At 38.2% G+C, this 24,176-nt stretch overlaps 1 protein-coding gene across 7 annotated transcripts in view; it reads right to left on the reverse strand.

Moving 5' to 3' along the window:
• Window positions 1-23,035, reverse strand: part of ADGRB3 (adhesion G protein-coupled receptor B3) — a 1,417,427-nt gene extending 1,394,392 nt beyond the window's left edge. For 4 of the 7 annotated variants that reach the window (XM_077289969.1, XM_077289967.1, XM_077289968.1 and 1 more), the window contains exons 1-2: window positions 22,270-23,035; window positions 18,962-19,733 (exon numbers count right to left, since the gene is read on the reverse strand). In XM_077289969.1, the coding sequence (XP_077146084.1) occupies window positions 18,962-19,718 (757 nt within the window). In that variant the 5' untranslated portion in view covers window positions 19,719-19,733; window positions 22,270-23,035. Of the gene's footprint in view, window positions 1-18,961; window positions 19,734-21,078; window positions 21,320-22,269 lie in introns of those variants that run through there. The other 3 variants (XM_077289971.1, XM_077289970.1, XM_077289966.1) reach the window with 2 other exon arrangements.
• Between the last annotated feature and the right edge of the window lie 1,141 nt (window positions 23,036-24,176).

Genomic DNA, 24,176 nt, shown 5'->3' on the forward strand with positions numbered 1-24,176 from the left:
GATGCATCTTGATGGTAACCATAGAGGTCCTTATAGCAAGCCTGCATTTCAGCTACATAGCAGTGATCTGATGATCACTGCTATTTAGCAGAGCCGATCCAGTTCTGCCAGCTTTTAGCCTCCCATGGAGGCTATTGAAGCATGGCAAATGTTAAAAAAAATGTTTTAAAAAATATGAAAAAAATTAAAAAAATATAAAAGTTTAAATCACCTCCCTTTCGCCCCATTCAAAATAAACCAATAAAAAAAAATCAAACCTACACATGTTTGATATCACCGCGTTCAGAATCGCCCGATCTATCATTAAAAAAAGATTAACATGATCGCAAAATGGCGTAGTGAGAAAAAAATTTGAAACGCCATAATTTTGGTTTTTTGGGTGCACGATATTGCATTAAAATGTAATAACGGGTGATCAAAAGAACGTATCTGCACCAAAATGGTATCATTAAAAATGACAACTCGACACACAAAAAATAAGCCCTCACCCAACCCCAGATCACGAAAAATGGAGACGCTACGGGTATCGGAAAATGGTTCTTTTTTTTAAGATAGTTTGGAATTTTTTTTTACCACTTAGATAAATGTCTATGAACTCATAATGACCTGGGGAATCCAAATGGCAGGTCAGTTTTAGCATTTAGTGAACCTAGCAAAAAAGCCAAGCAAAAAAACAAGTGTGGGATTGCACTTTTTTATGCAATTTCACCGCACTTGGAATTTTTTTCCCATTTTCTAGTACATGACATGCTAAAACCAATGATGTCATTGAAAAGTGCAACTTGTCCCGCAAAAGACAAGCCCTCACATGGCCATATTGACGGAAAAATTAAAAAGTTATGGCTCTGGGAAGGAGGGGAGCGAAAAACGAGAACGCAAAAACGGAAAAGGGCAAGGTCATGAAGGGGTTAACAGGTTAACAGGTGTTTTGTTACAGGACTGGAGAAATTGAACTTTCTCACTCCTGGTAGCCAATGTCTATCAGTCACAGAGGCAAGGCCAACACAGATACAGTTACCGCTCAGTACATAATGAACAATAGATGAAACCGTGCCCCAGCACTGACTGTCAGCCGCCTTAGCTCTAATGTACCAAAGAGCTATCTGTCAGTCATTACTGGGGCATTGTTACTGCCACTGTTGACTATGCATTGAGCGATGACTGAAGCTGGGTCTCTAAGGCTGAGAGCCCAAAGTTGCTGGGAGAATTAAAGTTCATTTCTCCCCGGTAGCCTGGCTTTCAGTGCTATTTACAGCACTATTAACCTGCAGATGAACCCCATTTCGACAGGTTAATCTAATTTTTTCACATGACAGGTTCCTTTTAATAAACATTTCCTTAAACATTTCTTGGAGGGAATAGCTGTATAATATGGCACAAGGAGCTTGTCAAAATTATTTTTATTAAATACTGTAATAGTGAAACAGAGGCATACAGGTATATAGTAAGACTTCTATAGGTACAAAATTATGTTTCAACATTACTTTAGATGGAAGAGAGGGAAAATATGTATATGTCCATAAGCCCCAATGAAAAACAATAAGGAACAGCTGAAGCCAAAAAATACTATAAAGGTATTGATTGATATGCTTACATCATTAACCCATTATCTACCAATGTCCTTTTTTTGGGACACCTAATCTTTAGCTTCTAGCAACTAAGATTTTATAATTTTTATAATTAGGTCCAATTTTTTGTGTTGTGTTTGTAAAATGAATGTTTTCAAAATAGGAAATCATGTCATTGTCATTATTAATTAAATATTGGGACACCCTTTTCTGAAAAATCCGTACTTGAAAAAATTTAGCAAATTATGTTTCTGATTCATTAGGACCCAAATCATTAAAAATCTGTAATTAAAAAAAAAAAAGAAAAGAAAATTGCTAATTTGGCAAGTAATGGGATAACAGAATTTTTTCTCAAACATACTTCAGAAATTAATGTTGAATAGAATGTGACATATGAAAATGTATAATCATATATTTGATTACAGCAGAAAAGCAATCAAGGAGTTAAATATTTCCATCATAGTATTCTCTGAGCAAGCCTGGTCTACACAGTGTCATGACTAAGGCAGTGTATGGGGTAAGGAATGATGTAGCAGCATGACTCATTTGAAAGTACTCTAAAGAGAGAATCCCTATGTCATGACCATCTTCTCAGGTCATGCATTACGCATTCCCCAGTATTTCAGTTGTACATATACTATAAATTTAGCAAACTTGCACATCTCAACCTCCTTAACAAAATCAAATTCAAAATCATTGCAGTTATTCTTAATATTTTCTCATTCCTTCAATCTCTGATTCCTTTATCCCCGCAAGGATAATTTAGGGGAGGAGATGTGATGTTGAACGTGTCTCTAGTCAAACCACAACTTTTACATTTTGGATGGATACATACTGTGTTGGATTATGTGTTTGAATTTGTTCATCTTGTTGTTAAGTAATACATATTGAAAATATATGTAATCTTGGAAGGTTTTATGCAGTTTATGCAAAACTGTATGTAAATATATCAGCGCTATGATACTATTTATATTCACTAGATTCCTTGATAGGGCATTGATCCAGGGAACTAGTCTGATTGCCGTATGTGGAGTCTGGAAGGAATTTTTTTCCCCAATGTGGAGCTTAGTGTTTGCCACATGGTTTTTTTTGCCTTCCTCTGGATCAACATGTTAGGGCAAGTTAGGTTAGGATATGGGTTTAACTAGATGGACTTAAAGTCTTCCTTCAACCTTAATAACTATGTTACTATGTTATCTTGATGATTAAAAAAACAGATGCCAACAGGACTCTTTTTCACGTTTGACTGCAGCACAACCTGATTGTTTTATCAAATTATAGAGTCTTAGTTATGTGATATGAAGGGTTTTAACAAAATGTAGGAGTATTAACTGTGTTGATAGACTTCTTGTGTTCCTTCACTGCTAAGCTACCAATTTATTGCCACTTTTGCAGTGCTATCATATATTTTGCTATGATATATGTTTGGATACATGTGTTAGGTGTCGAGCTCCCGCTGCTGCAAAGGGGGAATCTCGAACTATGTCCGCTGGGTCTCTCATTCTCCTCCAGCCACAGTGGAACCTGCTCAGCAGAGACGTCGATCCCAGTGTCTGGCTCAAGCTGATACTGTGTGCTTGGTTACTGCTGCCTTTCCAGGCTCAGCCCTTGTAGCCAGCACTGATCAGTGGTGAGCAGACGTTCCAGGGACTATATCTTGCTTTTCCCCACTGAGCATGTTCACGGGTCGACCTCTCATTGGAGGTCGGGGGTCACATGCTCAGGTCCTGTTGCGGCTCTATTGGATCACTAGGAAGGTCCTGGAGAGTTACAGCTATAAAAGGTTCGCATGGCCTCATGGCCATGCACTAGTATAAATCAATTATTGTGTGTGTATGTGGATGTATGCCTGTTCTGGTGAAAGCTGCAAATAATTTCCATGCCTAGTGTTGATGAATGCTCGCGAATGTTGGAGCTGTCTAGCGCCAGTTAGTGCCATCCAGCACCAGGCACAATCTATAGCATCAATCAGCAGCATTAGCCAGTGCGGCACCGTGGGCAACCAGTGCGCTTACCTGTCCCTAGTTAGGGTGGTTAGAGGTGTTCACCAGAGCGGCGCTGCACGCACCCAGTGCGCTAAATCTATTTTTTGTTTACTCCTGACACCACTGTAGTGGTGTCGAGTGCAAGAGGTCTCAAGGGACTCTTGGGGCAGAGTTTTGTGACTCCTTGCTTACGCTCTCTGTGCGGTATTGCGGCCCTGTGACGCAACATGGTTTGCTTCCTTCATATCAGGTGAAGCTAACCCAGGTGTGTCTTCTCTTAATGCCACCATATAGTCCCCCATTACCGAGCAGCAGATGTCTTCTCTGCACGGTGGACCCCGGACTGCGAACGCATCTTATATCGCTTCTTATTTATATTTGGTGCGTTCCGCAATTCCTAACAACATGTACATGTAGAATTCCTATTGCAGACTACTGTAAGACCCAATACTATTTATTCTTATGCGACCTGGGAACCCTCACCTGACCAACAATTATTATAAATGCTTGAGTTAAGGGATAAAAAAATAGAACCTTTTATACACTTCTCTTCAGCCCTCTCCAAATGTGTCATTCCACTGCCAGTGTTCCAATTGGGCAATGATGTCTTCTATTTTCTTTCTTCTACCATTGCTCCAGATCCCCAAACACTTTCCACTGGGTCTTCTATTCATTAAGCCCATAAACGTAAAAGATAAAAAAGCTGATTGGATTACTGGCGGCAAGGCAGGTATGGGTAGAGCTAAGGAGAGGTGAGTATAAGATTTTGTTCCTCCTTTTTTTACTCTGTAGTAAAATAAAATTGCAGTTGACATTTTGTGTGATTTGTAAATCTGTTTTAGGCAAATACAAATTTTTTGTAAGATTTAAGATGATCTTTACCTCAAATCATTCATCTATAATCAGTGACAATGATTTCTTGCATACTGGAAACTTCAGCTAGGACCATATCTTAGCGCCTCGTAAACCTTTTCAAAATTGTTTCCCATGTTGTTATGGAAAAGCTACACAGTGGTGATATCTGTAACTGCAACTATGTATCACATTATTTCTTTTATTTTATTAAATATATCCATTTTTTATATTCTGCTTTGTTGTAGTCATTCTTTGTGCACCATAAAATTAGCCACCATACCCCCTCATCAAGCCTAGCAAGAAAATCGATGGTCTTAAGGAATCAGGGCCAATTTTAAATCGACTCTAAAGGACTCCATACACATTATTCTAACATCAGCCAAACCTTTTGATATCAACAGATTTGGCTGACATTCTAAAGTGCATGGGGACCTGCCCACTGTCCTCTGATAGATGTTGGGGACAAAAAAATAAGGCATGTTCGAAATTAAGAAAAAATAAAGCTCCACCAGAGATGTCTGGCAGTGACATTCTCAGAGAGAACACAGGAGTGCTTGGCAGAATGAGCACTCCTGCGTATGGGAGATTCCAGAGAGTTAGCTGTCGACCAAACGATCGGTCAGACCTCTGTATGGCATAGAGATATCTAAAATGCATGATAATATTTGATAAGATTCACATTCTTTTCCTTTTGTTAATAAATGTTATTTTTGTACCTGTTTATTTAATCCTGCATAGGTTAAACTTACACTTCAAGCTCAGGTCATGATCACGACTGGTGAAAGAAAAAGGGAATGAAAACCATTCAGATTGTAAAGAAATAAACATCCTTTCTCACTAAAAGCTTTCTAAGTACTTCTTGTGTGCTTGCTTGGAACACTGAAAGAGAGACTTGTTTGAGCTCTTGTAAATGTTTCTGTAGTCTAGAATATTAATTGTACCCCCATACAAACCGCATAATCTATGGCAACCAAAAACTATTCAGAGTTCTGCTCATTAAACTGTAGTAGTCAGTAGATTTGCTATCACACAAACTGTCAATAAAAGGACAAATGTACAGAATGATGGGTATATTCTATCTAATAATACTTATTCACAGCAGTTATTAGCATTTATTTAGTTAACTGCCTATAAAAGCTTGCTCTCTACCAACACAGCCATTTATGAAATTTGGATTATATTCAATAAAGTCTGAATAACAAGAAAACAAAATGTCATAACAGAACAAGTAGATCACAAAGAAAGTGAAAATAAAGGCAAAAAGGTATAAAAAAGGAAAGGGCCATGAAGTTTTACCTTCCTAGAATACAGTATTCCAACTGAAACATTTATTTGAGACAATGTTTTATTGGATTTTAAGATATTCAAAATACTGTCTTTCATGAAGTTGTCTGTAGCTAGCATGTAGCGTAGGAATAAGTGAATAGTTTAGGATAACTCCTTATCCGAATAGCTATAGCGCTTACCGCATAGCTGCATTGGTAACCTGGATACCTGGAGCGCTCCCAATAATCAGCTGTTCCGAGATGCAGCTGTATGTGTCGCGGCTGTGTGACAGTCCCAACACACAGGCTCTCCATACATGTGCTGTGACTGTCACACAGCTGTGACACATGCAACTCCGACGCCGCACAGCTGATTATCGGGAGCGCTCCAGGTGTCCGGGTTCCTGATGCAGCTATACGGTAAGTGCTTTAGCTATTCGGATAAGGACTTATCCGAAGCTATAAGCTCATTCCTAATGGAGTGGACTATGTAGTATATTTTGAAAATAATTTGCTAGAAGCAATTGCTTTCACATATGATTGATACCAAAAATGAGTGACTCTAATTCAGATTCTACATCATACCAATCTATGTTAAGACAAGATTCACTGGCATGACTGATCTGTACTACTGTTTAGAAACTACATATTGCAAGCATGTTAATATTGATTGCTATTTTTATTTACCTAAGGTATACAGGGCTTTACTATGGTTGATCTAACATCAGCAGTAGACACAGAAAGAGGAAGGACCCTGTGCAAGAACAGTATATGGCTTATGCCATCTGACAGCTTATCATTATGTACAATTCCATCTACTTTGGGGGTGGTAGTGGGTCCCATTACCTCTTGGGCACCTGAACAGCTGCATAGGTTGCACCAATGATGTGTCCACTACATTATCACGGTTAAAGGGTTAATTTATGATAATGTATACCTACTGTTTTGAGACACTGTACAGCTAATAAGATCCAATTTTCTTAAGCAAATATAGACCTTTCTTGGGCCATATTTAAATATTTTTCACATAATTGTATTAGTTTGTTTTCAATGAATACCACACAGACAGATTAATGACCATGTGCCTTTTCACCAATGGTCTGCAAAAAATGGAGATATGTCTGAGTTTGCTCCAATTTGGACATTTGGACCATGCTCACCACATTTAATTATAGGTTCTGTGTTTAAAAGCACACAGCACATAGATGACAATCATGCTGCATGCATGTGAGCCATAATTTGAGAAATATTGCCAAGTGTGACGTTACTTTGGGTTAGACTACAATATATCACTGCCACTCTACAGTTTTTCAACTATGACTGATAATGAGAACCAGAGTCAAATATGGTAAAATCTTTCTAAATTTTATTTAAACACAAAATTACAATCAAAATGTAAAAACTAACAGTAAAAGAATAGTAAGGGTACATGTACAAATCAGTGTTTCAATCCCTAGGTATATGGGCCGAGGATTAGGTCAAGACATAATTATATTGCTATTAGTCAAACAGACTGAGAAATCTTCTAATATTATAGGCTAGTGTAGCTATGAGAGACATATATTAGAACTAGGATCCCTGAAAGAAATGTATCAATGCACTGTGTTGCCTCATGGGTAACATATAATCAGTCTGGTATAATGGGACCACGGTCACAATGTCTATCAATGGTCATCTACTTACAGAAGACATATGTTTAGACATAATACATGTAGCAAAAATAATTTCATAAAAGGTATTTACCCATTGTAGGTTTTTTATACACTCTTCCTAGATATATATATACGTATATATATACAGTATATATATATATATATATATATATATATATACACACACACATAAATATATATATAGCTAGGAAGAGCGTATAAGAAATACAGTGTCAATATGCTGTTTGTACATATACAGTTACGTACATACAGTGGAAACAGAAAGTATCCAGACCCCTTTAAATTTTGCACTCTATTTCATTGAAGCCAATTGGTAAATTCAAAAAAGTTCATTTTTTTCTCATTAATGTACAGTCTTCACCCCATCTTGACTGAAAAAAAGCAGAAATGCAATAATTTTTGCACATTTATTAAAAAAGAAAAAACTGAAATATCACATGGTCATAAGTATTCAGACCCTTGGCTCAGTATTGAGTAGAAGCACCCTTTTGAGCTAGTACAGCCATGAGCCTTCTTGGGAAATATGCAAAATGTTTTTCACACATGGATTTGAGGATCCTCTGCTATTCTTCCTTGCAGATCCTCTCCAGATCCGTCAGGTTGGATGGTGAACGTTGGTGGATGGCCATTTTCAGGTCTCTCCAGCGATTCTCAATTGGGTTTAGATCAGGTCTCTGGCTGGGCCAGTCAAGAATGGTCACAGAGTTGTTCTGAATCTACTCCTTTGTTATTTTAGCTGTGTGCTTAATGTCATTGTCTTGTTGGAAGGTGAACATTCGGCCAAGTCTGAGGTCCACAGCACTCTGGAAAAGGTTTTCATCCAGGGTATCTCTGTACTTGGCAGCATTCATGTTTCCTTCAATGGCAGCCAGTCATCCTGTACCTGCAGCTGAAGCCCCCCATAGCACGATGAAGCCACAATCATGTTTCACTGTTGGGATTGTATTGGGCAGGTGATGAGCAGTGCCTGGTTTTCTCCACACATACTGCTTAGAATTTTCTCCAAAAAGGTCTATCTTCGTCTCATCAGACAAGAGAATCTTATTTCTCATCGTCTGTGAGATCTTCATGTGTTTTTTAACAAACTCGATGCGAGCCTTCATATGTCTTGCACTAAGGACAGGCTTTTGTTGGGCCACTCTGCCATAAAGGCCTGACTGGTGGAGGGCTGCCATGATAGTTGACTTTGTGGAACTTTATCCCATCTCACCAAGGCTCTTATCCCACAATTGCTTGGTTTGGCTGGACGGCAAGGTCTAGGAAGACTTCTGGTGGTCCATATCAGGATTATACTGTGCTCTTAGGAACCTTGAGTACTGTAGAAATTCTTTTGTAACCTTGGCCAGATCTGTGCTTTGCCACAATTCTGTCTCTGAGCTCCTTGGCCAGTTCCTTTGACCTCATGATTCTCATTTGGTATGACAAGCACTGTGAACTGTGAGGTCTTAGGCCTCTTTCACACATCCATTTTTTAGAATCAGTCACAATCTGTCAAAGTATTGAAAAGACGGATCCTGTGCCGATTGTAAAAAACTGATGCACTGGATCCGTTTTTTTTGACGGATCCGTTGAAGCAGCCGGAATTTCAAGAAACAGAATTCTGGAGAGAAAGAGAGAGAGAGAAAAAAACAGAATCCGTCACTGGATTCCGCCTTCTGACGGACAGCGACGGATCCTGCACCCATAGGCTTCCATTATAGCCAACGATGGATGACGCAGGATGCGTCGCTGGCCGATTTTTCGACGCACATAAAAAACGTTCCTAGGTCCTCCATCTCCTGCCGATGGACAACAACTTAACGACAAATGAAACAGAATGCCATCCATCACAATCCGTCGCTAATACAAGTCTATGGGAAAAAACGGATCCAGCAGCAACATTTACCGGATCCGTTTTTTTTCTAAAATCTACGGATTGTGACTGATTCTAAAAAATGGATGTGTGAAAGAGGCCTTATATAGACAGGTGTGTGCCTTTCCAAATCAAGTCGTATCAGTTTAATTAAACACAGCTGGACTCCACTGAAGGAGTAGAACCATCTCAAGGAGGATCACAAGGAAATGGACAGCATGTGACTGAAATATGAGTGTCTGAGCAAAGGGTCTGAATACTTATGACCATGTGATATTTCAGCTAAACCGGTGACCTTCGACACTCAATAAATCACAACGAGGTTCTTTTGTGGTTGTAAATTAAAATTGGAAATTAACTTGCAAAAGAACCTCTTTGTGATTTATTGAGTGATGAAGGTCACTGATTTAGTTGTACTATATTTTCCTCTGAGTACCACCTCTCTTTGTTTAGAGTGCACCACTCTTGACTGATTTGTTCATGTGATATTTCAGTTTTTCCTTTTTAATAAATTTGAAAAAATGTCTACATTTCTGTTTTTTTTCAGTCAAGATGGGGTACAGAGTGTACATTAATGAGGAAAAAAATGAACTATTTTGTATTTACCAAATGACTGCAATGAAACAAAGAGTGAATAATTTAAAGGTGTCTGAGTGATTTCCATACCCACTGTATATTTGAATATATAGTTTTGTTTAGCTAAGGAAGCACCTACCTACTTTCTGAGAAGCAATATATATTGAATGATAGCCGTATAGGAAATCAGAAAACCATTGGGCACTGTGCGTCAAAAGTTTATGAAATGTTAATTAATGTCACGTTTAATTAACATTGAAATTCTATTTTCTTTTATACATTTATTCAATAGTTGATCAAAACTACAAGCTAAAGACTTTATAAAGTCATTTTGGAAATGCTTACTTTTTATTTATTCTCTTTTCAGATATCTTTTAATGTACTTTGCCACTGGCGATGCAGGCAAATCAACATGAAACGATGGCCAGTAGGCATTCTAAAAAGGTAGCTGAAAGCTCCACGGTGATTAATTATTAAAGAACTGTCTTTCTATTTTTAATGTACTGAACAATATTTATTTTTTACTTTCTAAACTTATACATTTACCACCCTCACCCTTTAAAATCAGCCTGTCAGATTTAATTTAAAATTCCCATTTTTATATACAGTGAAGGAAATAATTATTTGATCCCTTGCTGATTTTGTAAATTTGCCCACTGACAAAGGCATGAACAGTCTATAATTTTAAGGGTAGGTTAATTTTAACATTGAGGGATAGAATATCAAAAATAAAATACAGAAAATCACATTGCATAAATTATATAAATTTATTTGCATTTTTCAGTGAGAAATAAATATTTGATCCCCTACCAACCATTAAGAGTTCTGGCTCCTACAGACTGGTTAGACGTTCCTAATCAATGTGTTACCTCCATTAAAGACAGCTGTCTTACATAGTCACCTTTATAAAAGACCCCTGTCCACAGACTCAATTAATCAGTTTGACTCTCACATCTACAACATGGGCAAGACCAAAGAGTATTCTAAGGATGTCAGAAACAAGATCATAGACCTGCACAAAGCTGGAATGGGCTACAAGACGCTGTGTGAGAAGGGGTCAACTGTTGATGCAATAGTAAGAAAATGGAAGAAATAGAATATGACTGTCAATCGACATCAATCTCTGGCACAATGGAAAATCTCACCTTGTGGGGTATCCTTGATCATGAGGAAGGTGAGAGATCAGCCTAAAACTACATGGTGGAAATTTGTTAATGATCTCAAGGCAGCTGGGACCACAGTCACTAAAAAAAGCATTGGTAACACATTATGCCGTAAAGGTTTAAAATCCTGCAATGCCCGCAAGGTCCCACTGTGCAAGAAGGCACATGTGCAAGCCCGTCTGAGTTTGCCAATGAACAACTGGATTATACTGTGAGTGATTGGGAGAAGGTGCTGTGCTCAGATGAGAGAAAAATTGAGGTCTTTGGAATTAACTCAACTCACTGTGTTTGGAGGAAGAGAAATGCTGCCTATGACCCAAAGTACACCGTCCCCACTGTCAAGCATGGAGGTGGAAGCATTATGTTTTGGGGGTGTTTCTTTGCTAAGAACACAGGACTACTTCACCACAGCAATGGATGGAGTCATGGACCATAAAATCCTGAGTGACAACCTCTTTCCCTCCACCAGGACATTAAAAATGAGTCGTGGCTGGGTCTTCCAGCAAGACAGTGACCCAAAATATACAGCCCAGGCAACAAAGGAGTGGCTCAAAAAGAAGCACATTAAGGTCATTCAGTGGACTAGCCAGTCTTCAGACCTTAATCCCACAAAAAACTTATGGAGGGAGTTGAAGCTCTGAGTTGCCAAGTGACAGCCTCAAAATCTTAGTGATTTAGTGATCATCTGCAAACAGGATTGGACCAAAATTCTTCCTGACATGTGCGCAAATCTCATCGTCAGCTACAAAAAACATCTGACTGCTGTGCTTGCCAATAAGGGTTTTACCACCAAGGATTAAGTCTTGTTTGCCAGAGGACTCAAATACTTATTTCTCACAGCAAAATGCAAACAAATTGATATAATTTATACAATGTGATTTTCTGGATTTTATTTTTGATATTCTATCAATTAACCTACCCTTAAAATTATAGACTGTTCATGTCATTGTCAGTGGCAAACTTACAAAATCAGCAAGGGATCAAATAATTATTTCCTTTAATTTTTATGGCACAGTCAATGTATTTAGATGACCTGTATTAGATAATAGAGGCTCTGTTTTTTAATCATGTATTTGATCTCAGGCAGAAATGTTTTTCCGCTGAACTTTTTCAGATTGCTCATTCTCACATTATTATTAGTATTATTCCTGTTATTTTACCTGTGGCTCAATATTGTATAATAGTAGCATAAACAATTGTATATGGGAAGTTTCTACTTTGTTATGGTATGTTTCTTCAGTTTGTACAACTGTCCATCTGATGCAAGATATCATGACCAAATAAAAGTTTTACATGCAATTATTAAATAATTCTGTCTCTGTGCGAACTGCGCCTTTAATATTTAAATAGTGGGAGAAATTCCAGACATTATTTTAAACTCAGGGGCCCCAATACAAATCTGTTGCAGGGTCCATCAACTTTTATTTGATTGCCCCTCTACTCCATTTGGGCCCAGAAATAACTACAATCTCAGCACACTATAACCTCTAGCATTTGGAACATCTACTATCTAGGATAAGTTAGCGAGTTAGCGGGGAATATAGACAATCTTGCCCTCAATGCATTATGTATGTTACCAAAATAATCCTATTTTAACAAGACTAACAATCTGACATGATAAGTAATTTATCTGTCCTGAGCTACTGAAAGCCTAACACATTGATTTCATATACAATATATAAAATATAGTAGCTACACACTTCATTTTATTACTTGTGTCCTTCATTAAAGGGAATCTGTCACAGGGTGTTTGGTACCTCATCTTAGAGTAGCACAATGTCGGAAAAAAGACCTTTATTCCATTAATGTATCACTTAGTTTACTGGATGCAGCAGTTGTGACACAATCAGAGTTCTTAGATGAAGAATGCAACAGAGCTGAGAAAGCTAACCCCACCCACATCAGGCTCTGTGTATGCAATGTCTATAGAACATGAGCAGCTAATTAAAGAAAGGGACATGGTCATGGACAACTGTTCATGAGCCAGACAGTCACAGCAATAATAATGCATTAGTGATAATACCTATATTGAATTAAGCATTTTAGCCCCTCCCTCATGGTATCCTCTGATTATATAGCAAAAGCCTGCAGACATATTCCCTTTAACTTGATTGTAAATCCAACACGTATGGAGCAAAATATTAAGCTAACATAAAGGAAAGAGACATATATCTGATGGATGCCTCAACATATGCAGTCCATCAGACATATATCAAACATAGGCCCATGAAATATTTTGTTTATTGCATTGATCTCAATGATGCCACAAACCAGTGCTATCTAGAAGTCATTCACTACAAACAGGCTCTCCCATGTAAAAATATATAAACAGTACAGACCAAAAGTTTGGACACACCTTCTCATTTAAAGATTTTTCTGTATTTTCATGACTATGAAAATTGTAAATTCACACTGAAGGCATCAAAACTATGAATTAACACATGTGGAATTATATACTTAACAAAGAAGTGTGAAACAACTGAAGATATGTCTTATATTCTAGGTTCTTCAAAGTAGCCACCTTTTGCATTGATGACTGCTTTGCACACTCTTGGCATTCTCTTGATGAGCTTCAATAGGTAGTCACCGGAAATGGTTTTCACTTCACAGGTGTGCCCTGTCAGGTTTAATAAGTGGGATTTCTTGCCTTATAAATGGGGTTGGGACCATCAGTTGTGTTGTGCAGAAGTCTGGTGGATACACAGCTGATAGTCCTACTGAATAGACTGTTAGAATTTGTATTACAGCAAGAAAAAAGCAGCTAAGTAAAGAAAAACAAGTGGCCATCATTATTTTAAGAAATGAAGGTCAGTCAGTCTGAAAAATTGGGAAGATTTTGAAAGTGTCTCCAAGTATAGTGGCAAAAACCATGAAGCGCTACAAACAAACTGGCTCCCATGAGGACCGCCATAGGAAAGGAAGACCAAGAGTCACCTCTGCTTCTGAGGATAAGTTTATCCGAGTCACCAGCCTCAGAAATCGCAGGTTAACAGCAGCTCAGATTAGAGACCAGGTCAATGCCACACAGAGTTCTAGCAGCAGACACATCTCTACAACAACCATTAAGAGGAGACTTTGTGCAGCAGGCCTTCATGGTAAAATAGCTGCTAGGAAACCACTGCTAAGGACAGGCAACAAGTAGAAGAAACTTGTTTGAGCTAAAGAACACAAGGAATGGACATTAGGCGAGTGGAAATCTGTGCTTTGTCTGATGAGTCCAAATTTGAGATCTTTGGTTCCAACCACCATGTCTTTGTGTGATGCAGAAAAGGTGAACGGATGGACTCTACATGCCTGGTTCCCACCGTGAAGCATGGAGGAGTAGGTGTGATGGTGTGGGGATGCTTTGCTGGTGACACTGTTGGGGATGTATTCAAAATTGAAGGCATACTGAACCAGCATGCCTGCCACAGCATCTTGCAGCGGCATGCTATTCCATCTGGTTTGCATTAAGTTGGACCATCATTTATTTTTCAACAGGACAATGACCCCAAACACACCTCCAGGCTGTGTAAGGGCTATTTGACCAAGAAGGAGAGTGATGGGGTGCTACGCCAGATGACCTGGCCTCCACAGTCACCAGACCTGAATCCAATCGAGATGGTTTGGGGTGAGCTGGACCGCAGAGTGAAGGCAAAAGGACCAATAAGTGCTAAGCATCTCTGGGGACTCCTTCAAGATTGTTGGAAGACCATTTCCGGTGACTACCTCTTGAAGCTCATCAAGAGAATGCCAAGAGTGTGCAAAGCAGTCATCAAAGCAAAAGGTGGCTACTTTGAAGAACCTAGAATTTAAGACATATATTCAGTTGTTTCACACTTTTTTGTTAAGTATATAATTCCACATGTGTTAATTCATAGTTTTGATGCCTTCAGTGTGAATTTACAATTCTCATAGTCATGAAAATACAGAAAAATATTTAAATGAGAAGGTGTGTCTAAACTTTTGGTCTGTACTGTATGTATACATTTTTTACTGAATAAAAAGAGATTGTGTTGAATTGTTTTCAAATTGTATACCATAGCCCAATTCAGGAACAGTTAAGGGTGGAGACTTCTGTATGCAAAGTCTCATATAGGTTCTGCAAGCGTAAAAACATGATGGCTTGCCAATTTTTACTTTATTGACATATTTATGTAGTGACTATTATAACATTTGTGAATAAATATCCTGTTATTGCAGTCTATAATAACTTATATGGAACATAGGTCGATTAGTCATAGGTTAATACCCTGACACTTTTGTTGACCGAGCTTATAGCAAAGCTTCTTTGGCAAATAATATGGCACAACATTGAATATTGATCTTAGGTCATAGGAAATAACACGAGTGACTGATAAAATTCCTTCAGCAGGAGGAATCATTTTACACTTTTTGATTATCATGTTTTGGCTCTTCGAAGCCTTCATCTGAATTAAAAATGTCCATATTCACAAACTATCATGACACATGCATACCTTCTATCAACATAAACAAATATTTTTACATGAAGAGTTAAGCACAGAAAACAAACTTCAGATAATCCTATCCTTTATATTATTTAGCTCACATGCAGGAGATTGGTTATTGGCTTCATGGCTAAATGTCATGTAAAGGGAATGGCACACGCTATGAATTTTAATGGGGAGACATATGCGGAAGCTTGTTTCTGATGAGAGCGCACATGTTGGACTATGGGAGCATTTCTCAACCTAATATCTACCAGTAATGTGATTTCTGGCATATGCCTTTTTCTGGATCAGCAACTGTGTATTCTGCAGCCTCTATTACACTCTCTAATGTAGTTTCCATGAATCAATTGCAAAGTCACTCTTCCAAAGCCATTAGAAATATCAATGTTAATGTATTCATTATAGATATTTCAAAATGCCTTTTGAGATGTACTTTCAAATAAACATGCCTCGGTGGAATATCCTGGCGATAGTGAAACATAGAGATGTCTTAACTATTTTGTCGCATCTCATAATTAAGGCTTTTACAATAAAGACTTTAGTTTGCCCTCGTAGTCTGCGAGAAGCTTCCTATGTTCTTGTTAACCATGTCTAAATATGTGAAAGGTTTATGGAACAGTAGTTTCCCTTGACCACACTGTCTCTTGTTTATTACATTTCCGTATACATTCCTATGGCTTGTATTGTATTTCATGATTCATATGGTTGCTACATTTTGTTTAAGGTCTTATAAATCAATATAAATCAATGGGGCGCATATTTTGCATGTCAGTTGCATACTGTTGTGGTCTGCATAGTATCAAAGCACCAAACTATACACTGAATCGCCAATCCTGTGCAAATGAAGTCAACATTATCAGATTAATATGACTCGCATTGGCAAGAAGCCATTTGTAAGCCAGTCAGTGCACCTACAGTTAATCCTTTAATTTGTATTTACATATATGCTAATCATACTTTGCAAGAAGCTACTTGATATTATGCAATATCCTGAAAGCAGGCCTTTTTTCCATAATGGAATTTTGCAATTCTGCATAGAGAAAATATAATCATTAAAAGTGAACATCTTCTTAGGACTGTAAGCACTATGTAAAGTTCTATAAAATGTCAGATGGCTTTCAAACCTTTGGGAGAAATAAATTGTGCCTTTGCGTGAAGTGATGCATTAAGACTGATATGAGTTGCTGCAGCCCCGTGGAATGATCAGTCATGTATAGAAGAGGCAAAGCTGTGTCTAAGCCTCCCAACGGGGAGGTTAAAGAGCCAATTATTTATAATGAAACTGCTCGCAAATAACTGCAGCAATTAATGCAGAACGCTGCTGCAATCCCAGAGAGAACTCTAACAGCTATGCAGGGGGTGAACAACCTAGGACCATGGCTTCTACATTGCTAATCACCATCAGGTATATTGACAAAATAGGTCTACTTTCCTTCTAGTATCACAAGATATCCACCAGACTATTGGACACTCTATAGATGACTTTATTCCAACGGCATACAATCAGTTCACCTGTTTTCTAGCATATTATTAGAGCCATTGGTCTATATCAAAGCAAAAAAAATTGCTGATATTGGAAACTAGCAAAATTTAGTAATTTGACCTGTATATGGGACACTATTAGCCGTAAACTGAAGTAGCTTTACGCCTACAACTAACTTATGAGGTTTCTACCGTAATTCTCAACATGAGCAACTTTCCGTTTCAAAGTGAAAAAAAATCTTTTACTATAAGACTATATAATATCTATCACTTTATAAATGGATGTTCATTTTTAATCGCTGTTCTACCTCTATACCCACAAGCAGAAAATATGTGTAACCTAAAATTAAAGCAATTATTGTTCTTGTAGACCAGTGATTTTTATTGAGATTTCCACTATAGACCTAAAGATCAATCCTTATCTTTCCTATGTGCTTACACCCAGGGAATCTCTATAATACATTCTGTCTTTCCTCGGTAATGAAAAGCATTCAATATATTCCTTTAAAAGTGCAGTTGATTAGTCTCATAGGATCAGATAGCTGTAGGTGATTATGTCTCCTCCTATAGCTTTAAGGTTTTCATTATCTTCCATAGCAGTATGGAAAATGACGCCTGTAAACAGATGTAGATAACTTAGTGATCAGCAAGATATTACAAATTCTGCATGCAAGCAAGGGTTAGTCTTGTCTTACATCTTGGCTTTGTATATAAGGGTATTCATTCTGACTAAGACATGTAATTTTCTAAGTAGTTTGTAGTTTTATTTTGCTTGATCCATGTTAAATCTCGTTTTTTTCCACCAAGTTCTGTATATTTGGTTACAAAGTGCATATAGTTAAAGGCCCTGAACAAGGCCTTAATCTCGGCTTCTCTACTTTCTATGTATTATTATTGGAACCAACCTTTCACCATAAATGAAAACTTAATTATAAGATGTTTCAATTTTGATTGTTGCAATATGACAGCAGACACTTTGTGTATCCATAATACTATTGGTCGGATATTGTGTCTGATGGTGTATGGGAAATATTCTTCAATAAGAAAGAATATAGAGAAATTGTTCTGTGGGTAAGAAAACTGCCAATATTGAGAATGCCAATGATAGGGAGCTATTGGTGGTTCCATAGTCTGTCTAGATGACATAAGGCCGAACGTAGTGATGGGTGTTATACCCCCAACTGATTGGAAATTCATCATCTTACTATGCTGAAATAAAAGTATCTGCACCTCTTCCTATGACATACTTGCTTTCCATATATCCATAGTATTATGCCAAATGGTTTCCCACAGACAGTGGGCATACGCAAAAAATGGAGAATGCCCAAAATGAAGCTTTACTGGTATCGCCAACTTGCTGGGGCTGTACCAATTATCTATAATGGGGCATATAAGTGTAGCATATATGCAGCCATGGATTGATGGGTTATTATATCTGCAGTATGAAATCTTGCATTTAGGCCCCACATTTTAGCTAACACATCAGCAAAGAATATACAGATAACTGTAAAGTGACATGTCACAGATCAGTTTGGCAGCCAGGATGTTAAAGGTAGCAACATGGAGCAATCATTTCAAATGGACTGAAAAGATGTGAGGGCTTACAGTGAGAAGTCGCTGTATGTGGAACTCATTAATTACCTTATCTCTCTATGGATGTGAGCCCTTCTATTTTTGATGGCTCTGCTTTCCATGCAGACATTAGTATAAGAGCCATGCATGATTTTAGTAGAGCACAAATCTCTGTAATAGGGAACTCATTTCAAACGTCTACATCCATTACAAATGATAAGATGTAAGCGCTGCTGCCATACTAGGCTTCGTAATATAGCCATGTTAACCACTTCCATTGTAAAGGGCTAGTCATCTGATGTCAATACACTTATTTTCTACACATTGTTATTGAGGGGTCAAAAAGTTCACCCTGCACTTGGATTTCATTGTTTGCTATGTAGACCAAACTAATATTCATGTACATGGGGAAAAAAAATCATGAAGACTTGTGCTTCTTGTGCATTGTAACCCATTGCTATAAAAAATCGATACATTTGACTGTGTATGCAACTTAAAGGGATAAAATTCAACACCTACCTTCTTTGGGTGGGCGTTTTGCTTCCTTTGACAGGTTGCAGACCTGTGTGGTTTGAAGTTCCTGTGTCAGGCAGCCCTCAGTTTGCTCATTCAGGGGCAATATCACATTGTTTAGAGATACCAAGGATTGATCATCTATCCCCCATTCTCCCAGATGCTGGGGACAGGTGCATTTTGTATACATAATTCCACAAAGCTCTGTTTTGCCATTTTCCAATTTTAAGCAGTTCTCCAACCAAGTGCACAGGACATGGCACCCAAACTGACTGGGGCTCACCTTATTCAATACCAGAAACTCCAAAAAGGATTTTTGGTCCTCATCATCCCTTCTGTGTAATCCATTGTAATCAAGTGGGTATATCCGACGTAGCTGAATAAAATTTTTATCATAGTGCAGAAAAACAAAGGCATTCTTTGTATCGCACAACTGCATTATGGAATTGTTGTTCCTCAAGAGATCCTGTATTTTCTCGTAAGAGAAGTGATCAAACTGGTACGCCAAAAGAGAAAAGTTAGAGCAGCTGAAGTCCTTTTTGGAAAATTTCAGGTAGATGCTATATTTGGTCGGATCTGGGTTTTCCAACGTCCAGGTGCAGTTGGTAAAGTTTTTGGGAAACATCTCGCCTATTGAATATGATCCATAAATGACTCCTTTTACTAATGTTGAACACCAGAAGTCTTGGGCAGCGTTAAATCCAAACATAACCAGTAGATAGGTGGAAAATATATAAATCAACAAATTTCGAACAGCCTTCATCCTATGTCATTTGGCCTGTGGAAAACAAAATAAAATCAAAATGCAAGTAGAATTCTGCAAGCATTTGAAAATAGGGCTCCTGACAATATTCTAGACAGCTGTTTTCAAGACTCAAGCTAGCTTAAAAATAAACCTTTTGAAAAAGAAGGGGCGAGTATATATATATTTTTTTATTTTCCAAGCATGGGATTGATTTAATCGTGTGCACACAGTGCCACCATGTGGATGTTCGGTCTAGGCTGCTTTAGAAATCTAAAATAATATTTCATAAACAATACTTTGTTAACAATAAGGTTACATTTCTGTGAATTATGAATGCACAACATTTAGGACAGCACCATCATTTATTGAATACGGTAATACCATAGGACATTGCGTGTACAATGAATTGACCACCATAAGGGAAATTACATCAATTTTTCCTGAAATTATTGTCACGGATTGATTTTCTAAATATACAAGTGTGTTTGCTATGATGAAATGGAAAGACGGATTTATATGACGAATTGTATCAAAGTTATCCTTTTCCATTTATTGTATTTTGTGCCGTTGATAGTAATAATTTGTAATGCTATATAAGAAAGAGGTTCTCTCATTGCCAAGGTGTTAGTAAAACACATAGCAAATTGACACTGATGTCTGTCTGCAAGTAAGACCTCTTATGATCCATCTTTGCAAATAAACCCAAGAAATGCAATGTGAAATGACTTAAGCTCGAAGGAAAAAAAATAGTTGTGTGAATTAATTGCTCTGTATGGAGCAAATGCTAATGAGAGCACTGTTTAACACCCCAAAGTAGTGCACTTAGGTGGAAATCAAGCAGTTAATTATCCCTGAACACATTGTCTGCCATAGCTTTATGTGATTTTACAGATATGCTGCTCCATAGCCAAAGCCATGTTGCATTATTTCCTCCAGTAAAACTACATACAAATGATTTACATTGCTTTCTGGTCTTTTGCATACCCAAGATACACATTGACTGTCCGTAGCATTAGCCCTTCATGTCAGTACAGAAAAAAAACACAAAAATACCATGCACATGCAAACACAGACAAGTTTATGTGAGGAAAGACCCCCTAAGCGTAACACTTCAGATGCAAGCCTACAGAAAGACTGCAAAGTTGAATGTGTTAGTGTGCCAGTTAGCTCCAGCACCACACAGGAAAGAGACATCTATGTGTTGAGTTTCATCCTGTCTCAGCCTATGTCATCAGATGAAAATGCATGAGAACTGTCCATTATCCATCCATGGTGTATGTAGAGATAAAAAGGGGGCTTTACACTGACTCTTTCAGTTCAGAGTGATCAAATAACTAATTCAATTTTATCCACAAAGGAAGAAGAAAAATATCCTTACATTAATGTCTAGGACTTCCAAATGCTAGAACAGCTGCCTACCAGCCATACAAAGAGCAGCAGATTTCCATAGGAACGGAGAGCGTGTCTTTTCTGCCAGGAACATAAATTTAATCTGTATTTCACATTAGTTGTGATGGCATCATTAAATCAAGGATCTTGGGAAGCATGTATGAAATGGCAGAAAACAACAGATCCCTTGTATTTTCCCTCTTGCAGGCAATGCAGTTCTGCGCAGTGTCATTCAGGATAGTGTAGGCGTTGAGTGCCAACGTGACAATATCTACATGCTGTAATCAGTCACCAAATCTCTGAAATGTTCTCTAAATGCAGAATAGCAAATATATGGTGTGCTTAATTGTGCTCTTTGCTTTGTATATTGACTTGGTCATGCCATGCATGCCAAAGGGCATTGTAGTTACAGACATGGCCATCATGAAAGGTTTATAAGTGCTTCCGTATAGAACCATTCCCTTGGGTTTCAAACTATCTAAAGATATTTAATTATCCTCAAAGGATCAAAAGAGCCAAGTTAAGCTGATCTACCCACCCGCCTCTTTTCTTTAAATATGAGTGTCTGTCTCCCTGGAACACAGAGAATCTCCCATTTTGTCATTAATAGTTCATCTAGAGAAAACAAACAGGCATTTTAGTTTGGATATTCCCCAAACAGATTTTTTTTCAAGTGTCACTTTGTAACTGAATCATAGACGGCGCCATGCTTCTCCTGCCACATTTGTAAGTGTAAGACCAGAGTACATTTCCCTTAACTTCACATTGACCTTATAATTCTAGATGGGTTTATTGTAGTTGGTAAAAGGGGTTAAAATGATGGAATGAGGATGGGAAATTCAGTTCTTCAGACTTGTAAATTGGGTTCTTTCGCCTCTGGGTAATTAGATAAAGAAGAACATTTTAAGATTTGCTCATCTCTAATTATGACATATAGGCTATACTCTCACAAATGACAATACACATAATAGGATTCTTCCAGCATAGATATGTATATTCCTGTATCTACAGTTGGGGGTTTTCAAGAGACTCAACCAACTTTTAAACTATAGACGGTAATATGAGACATAAATAATGTTTAGTCTAGGCATATCTAATGTGCCTCTTTCCAAAATGCCTAGTTATCAGATTCAATCTTTGTAAAACGTGACTGGGAAAAAAAACATACAAGGAACCTTACCTTCCAATCCAAATCTGTGGCTATCTCTGCAGGACACTATCACAGGCACACGTTCCAAAATCTATGAAGGAAATCCTTCTTTTTGTTGGAATCCCTGACTCCCATCTTGGTCACGATTAAATCAGAATGGGAACCTCACCATAGAAATAGCAATCAAATCCCTTGGTATATTATAGCAATGCCATACAAATAAGCCCGTATCCAAATCGTGAAGAATTAAGGGAAGTAACACAATGATGGAGCTTTGATTGAAGGATGAGTGGAAAGAAAGTCCAGCATGACAATCCAGTGATCAGACGGGTAGAGGAATACTGTAGCTATCGGATGGTAATGATCAGTAGAGAGAGGAGGCTGGTGCTGATGATTTGGTTATTCTTTCGCCTTTTCCCTCCCACTGAGGTAGAAAAAATCCTTAGCTGATGCTGAAGAAATCTGTTTAAATGTTGAGATTACAGAGGACAAGAGGGAGAGGAATGAGAGGCACAGGAGCTGTACGCCTCTGTGTGTATGTGTGAGAGCGTGTGCATGTGTGTCAGGCTCATTTAATGGTCTGATGTTGGCGGCTGGAGTAAGGCGCTTGTTTTAATCATTTGTCTTCTTATTTTTTTCTATTTCCTTCAAAGTATTGATGATCGGCTAGCTAGCTACTACAATAATCCTTGTGTGCTGAGGGAGGCAGCTCCTTGAATGCTGTGAGGAGAAGCAATGCAGGGGGGGAGAGAGATGGAGAGAGAAAGAGAAAGGCAGACACTGGAGCAGTGTGAGTGTGTCAGTTTCAGTATGGGACTGCAAATACATGTCACGGAGCTGCTCAAACCAGGCACGTCCCAAAAACGTTATTCCCTCAGTCTGGGAGTTTTTCTACCTTCATTTTCCTCCAGTGCGCCAACTGTTAAGAGCAGCTTGGGGAAAAAGGGACATGGAGAGCACACAGATTGAGATCATAGCTCTTAACCATTTAATTCCCCAGAGCTGAAGAGTGCAGCACAAAGTGGATGTAAGAGGGGGATTCGATTCATTGAAATCCTTTGGAGGAATGATTTATTGAAGACTGGCACTTTGAATCGCTACAAACATCCAGAATGTGTATTAGTGACCGATATCATTGAAGATTGAATCAGGGAGGAGCTGAAAGATTCTCCAAATAGTTAGCCAAGGATATACATGCTATGCATAAAGATGAGGAGGGGATCTTTAAAAATTCTCCCATGCATTGTTTCTCCAAGATGCAAATCAGGCTTCCAGCTCTAAATATGCATAAAATGAAAATGGTTTCAAAACACAAGAATCTCTCAGGATAAATATTAATACTGTAACAGGAGCTGCAACCACCCCAAGAGTTGTCAGTGTGGTCCCTGCTGCAGATTAATTGATATAGGGCTATGATGTAAACACTTATCAGCCTTCACATCACTGTTTGTCTGCATGGGAAACAATAGCAATTTTCTCAGTAAGGCTACAATTATCATCCTGTTTGTTCTTGCTTTGTTTAGGTCGAGAGCACGGCTGAGAGATTGTACTATGAAATGATGCACTGTGCAGAAAAGCTGGCTGAAAGAGCAGCCTTAACTCCCTGTGTGCTGGGGAGCGCTTCAGTTTCTTACCAATGCAGGGCATCCTCTGTGCGACCATGCGTGTGATTTGATTGTTTTACTTTACCCTGCTTTGTATTCTCTATGGATATTTGAATGGCTGGCTACCTTTTAAACAGTGAGTTAAAGCATGCCTCATAGGAGGAGATGGAATCCCTGTTGGAAACGTTCGTCTCTTCTGCTTGTAAATTGCAATTGGCTCAATGTATTTAATAGGGAAGAGTTGCAACCAAGTGCTGTTCTGTGCATTAATTTAATAGATACAGGAGAATAAAGTGCATGAGTGCTCTGCTTTAGCCTCTCCTTATTCTCTAC

This window comes from Ranitomeya variabilis, chromosome 2, assembly GCF_051348905.1.
Source record: "Ranitomeya variabilis isolate aRanVar5 chromosome 2, aRanVar5.hap1, whole genome shotgun sequence".
NCBI classification, from domain to species: domain Eukaryota; kingdom Metazoa; phylum Chordata; class Amphibia; order Anura; family Dendrobatidae; genus Ranitomeya; species Ranitomeya variabilis.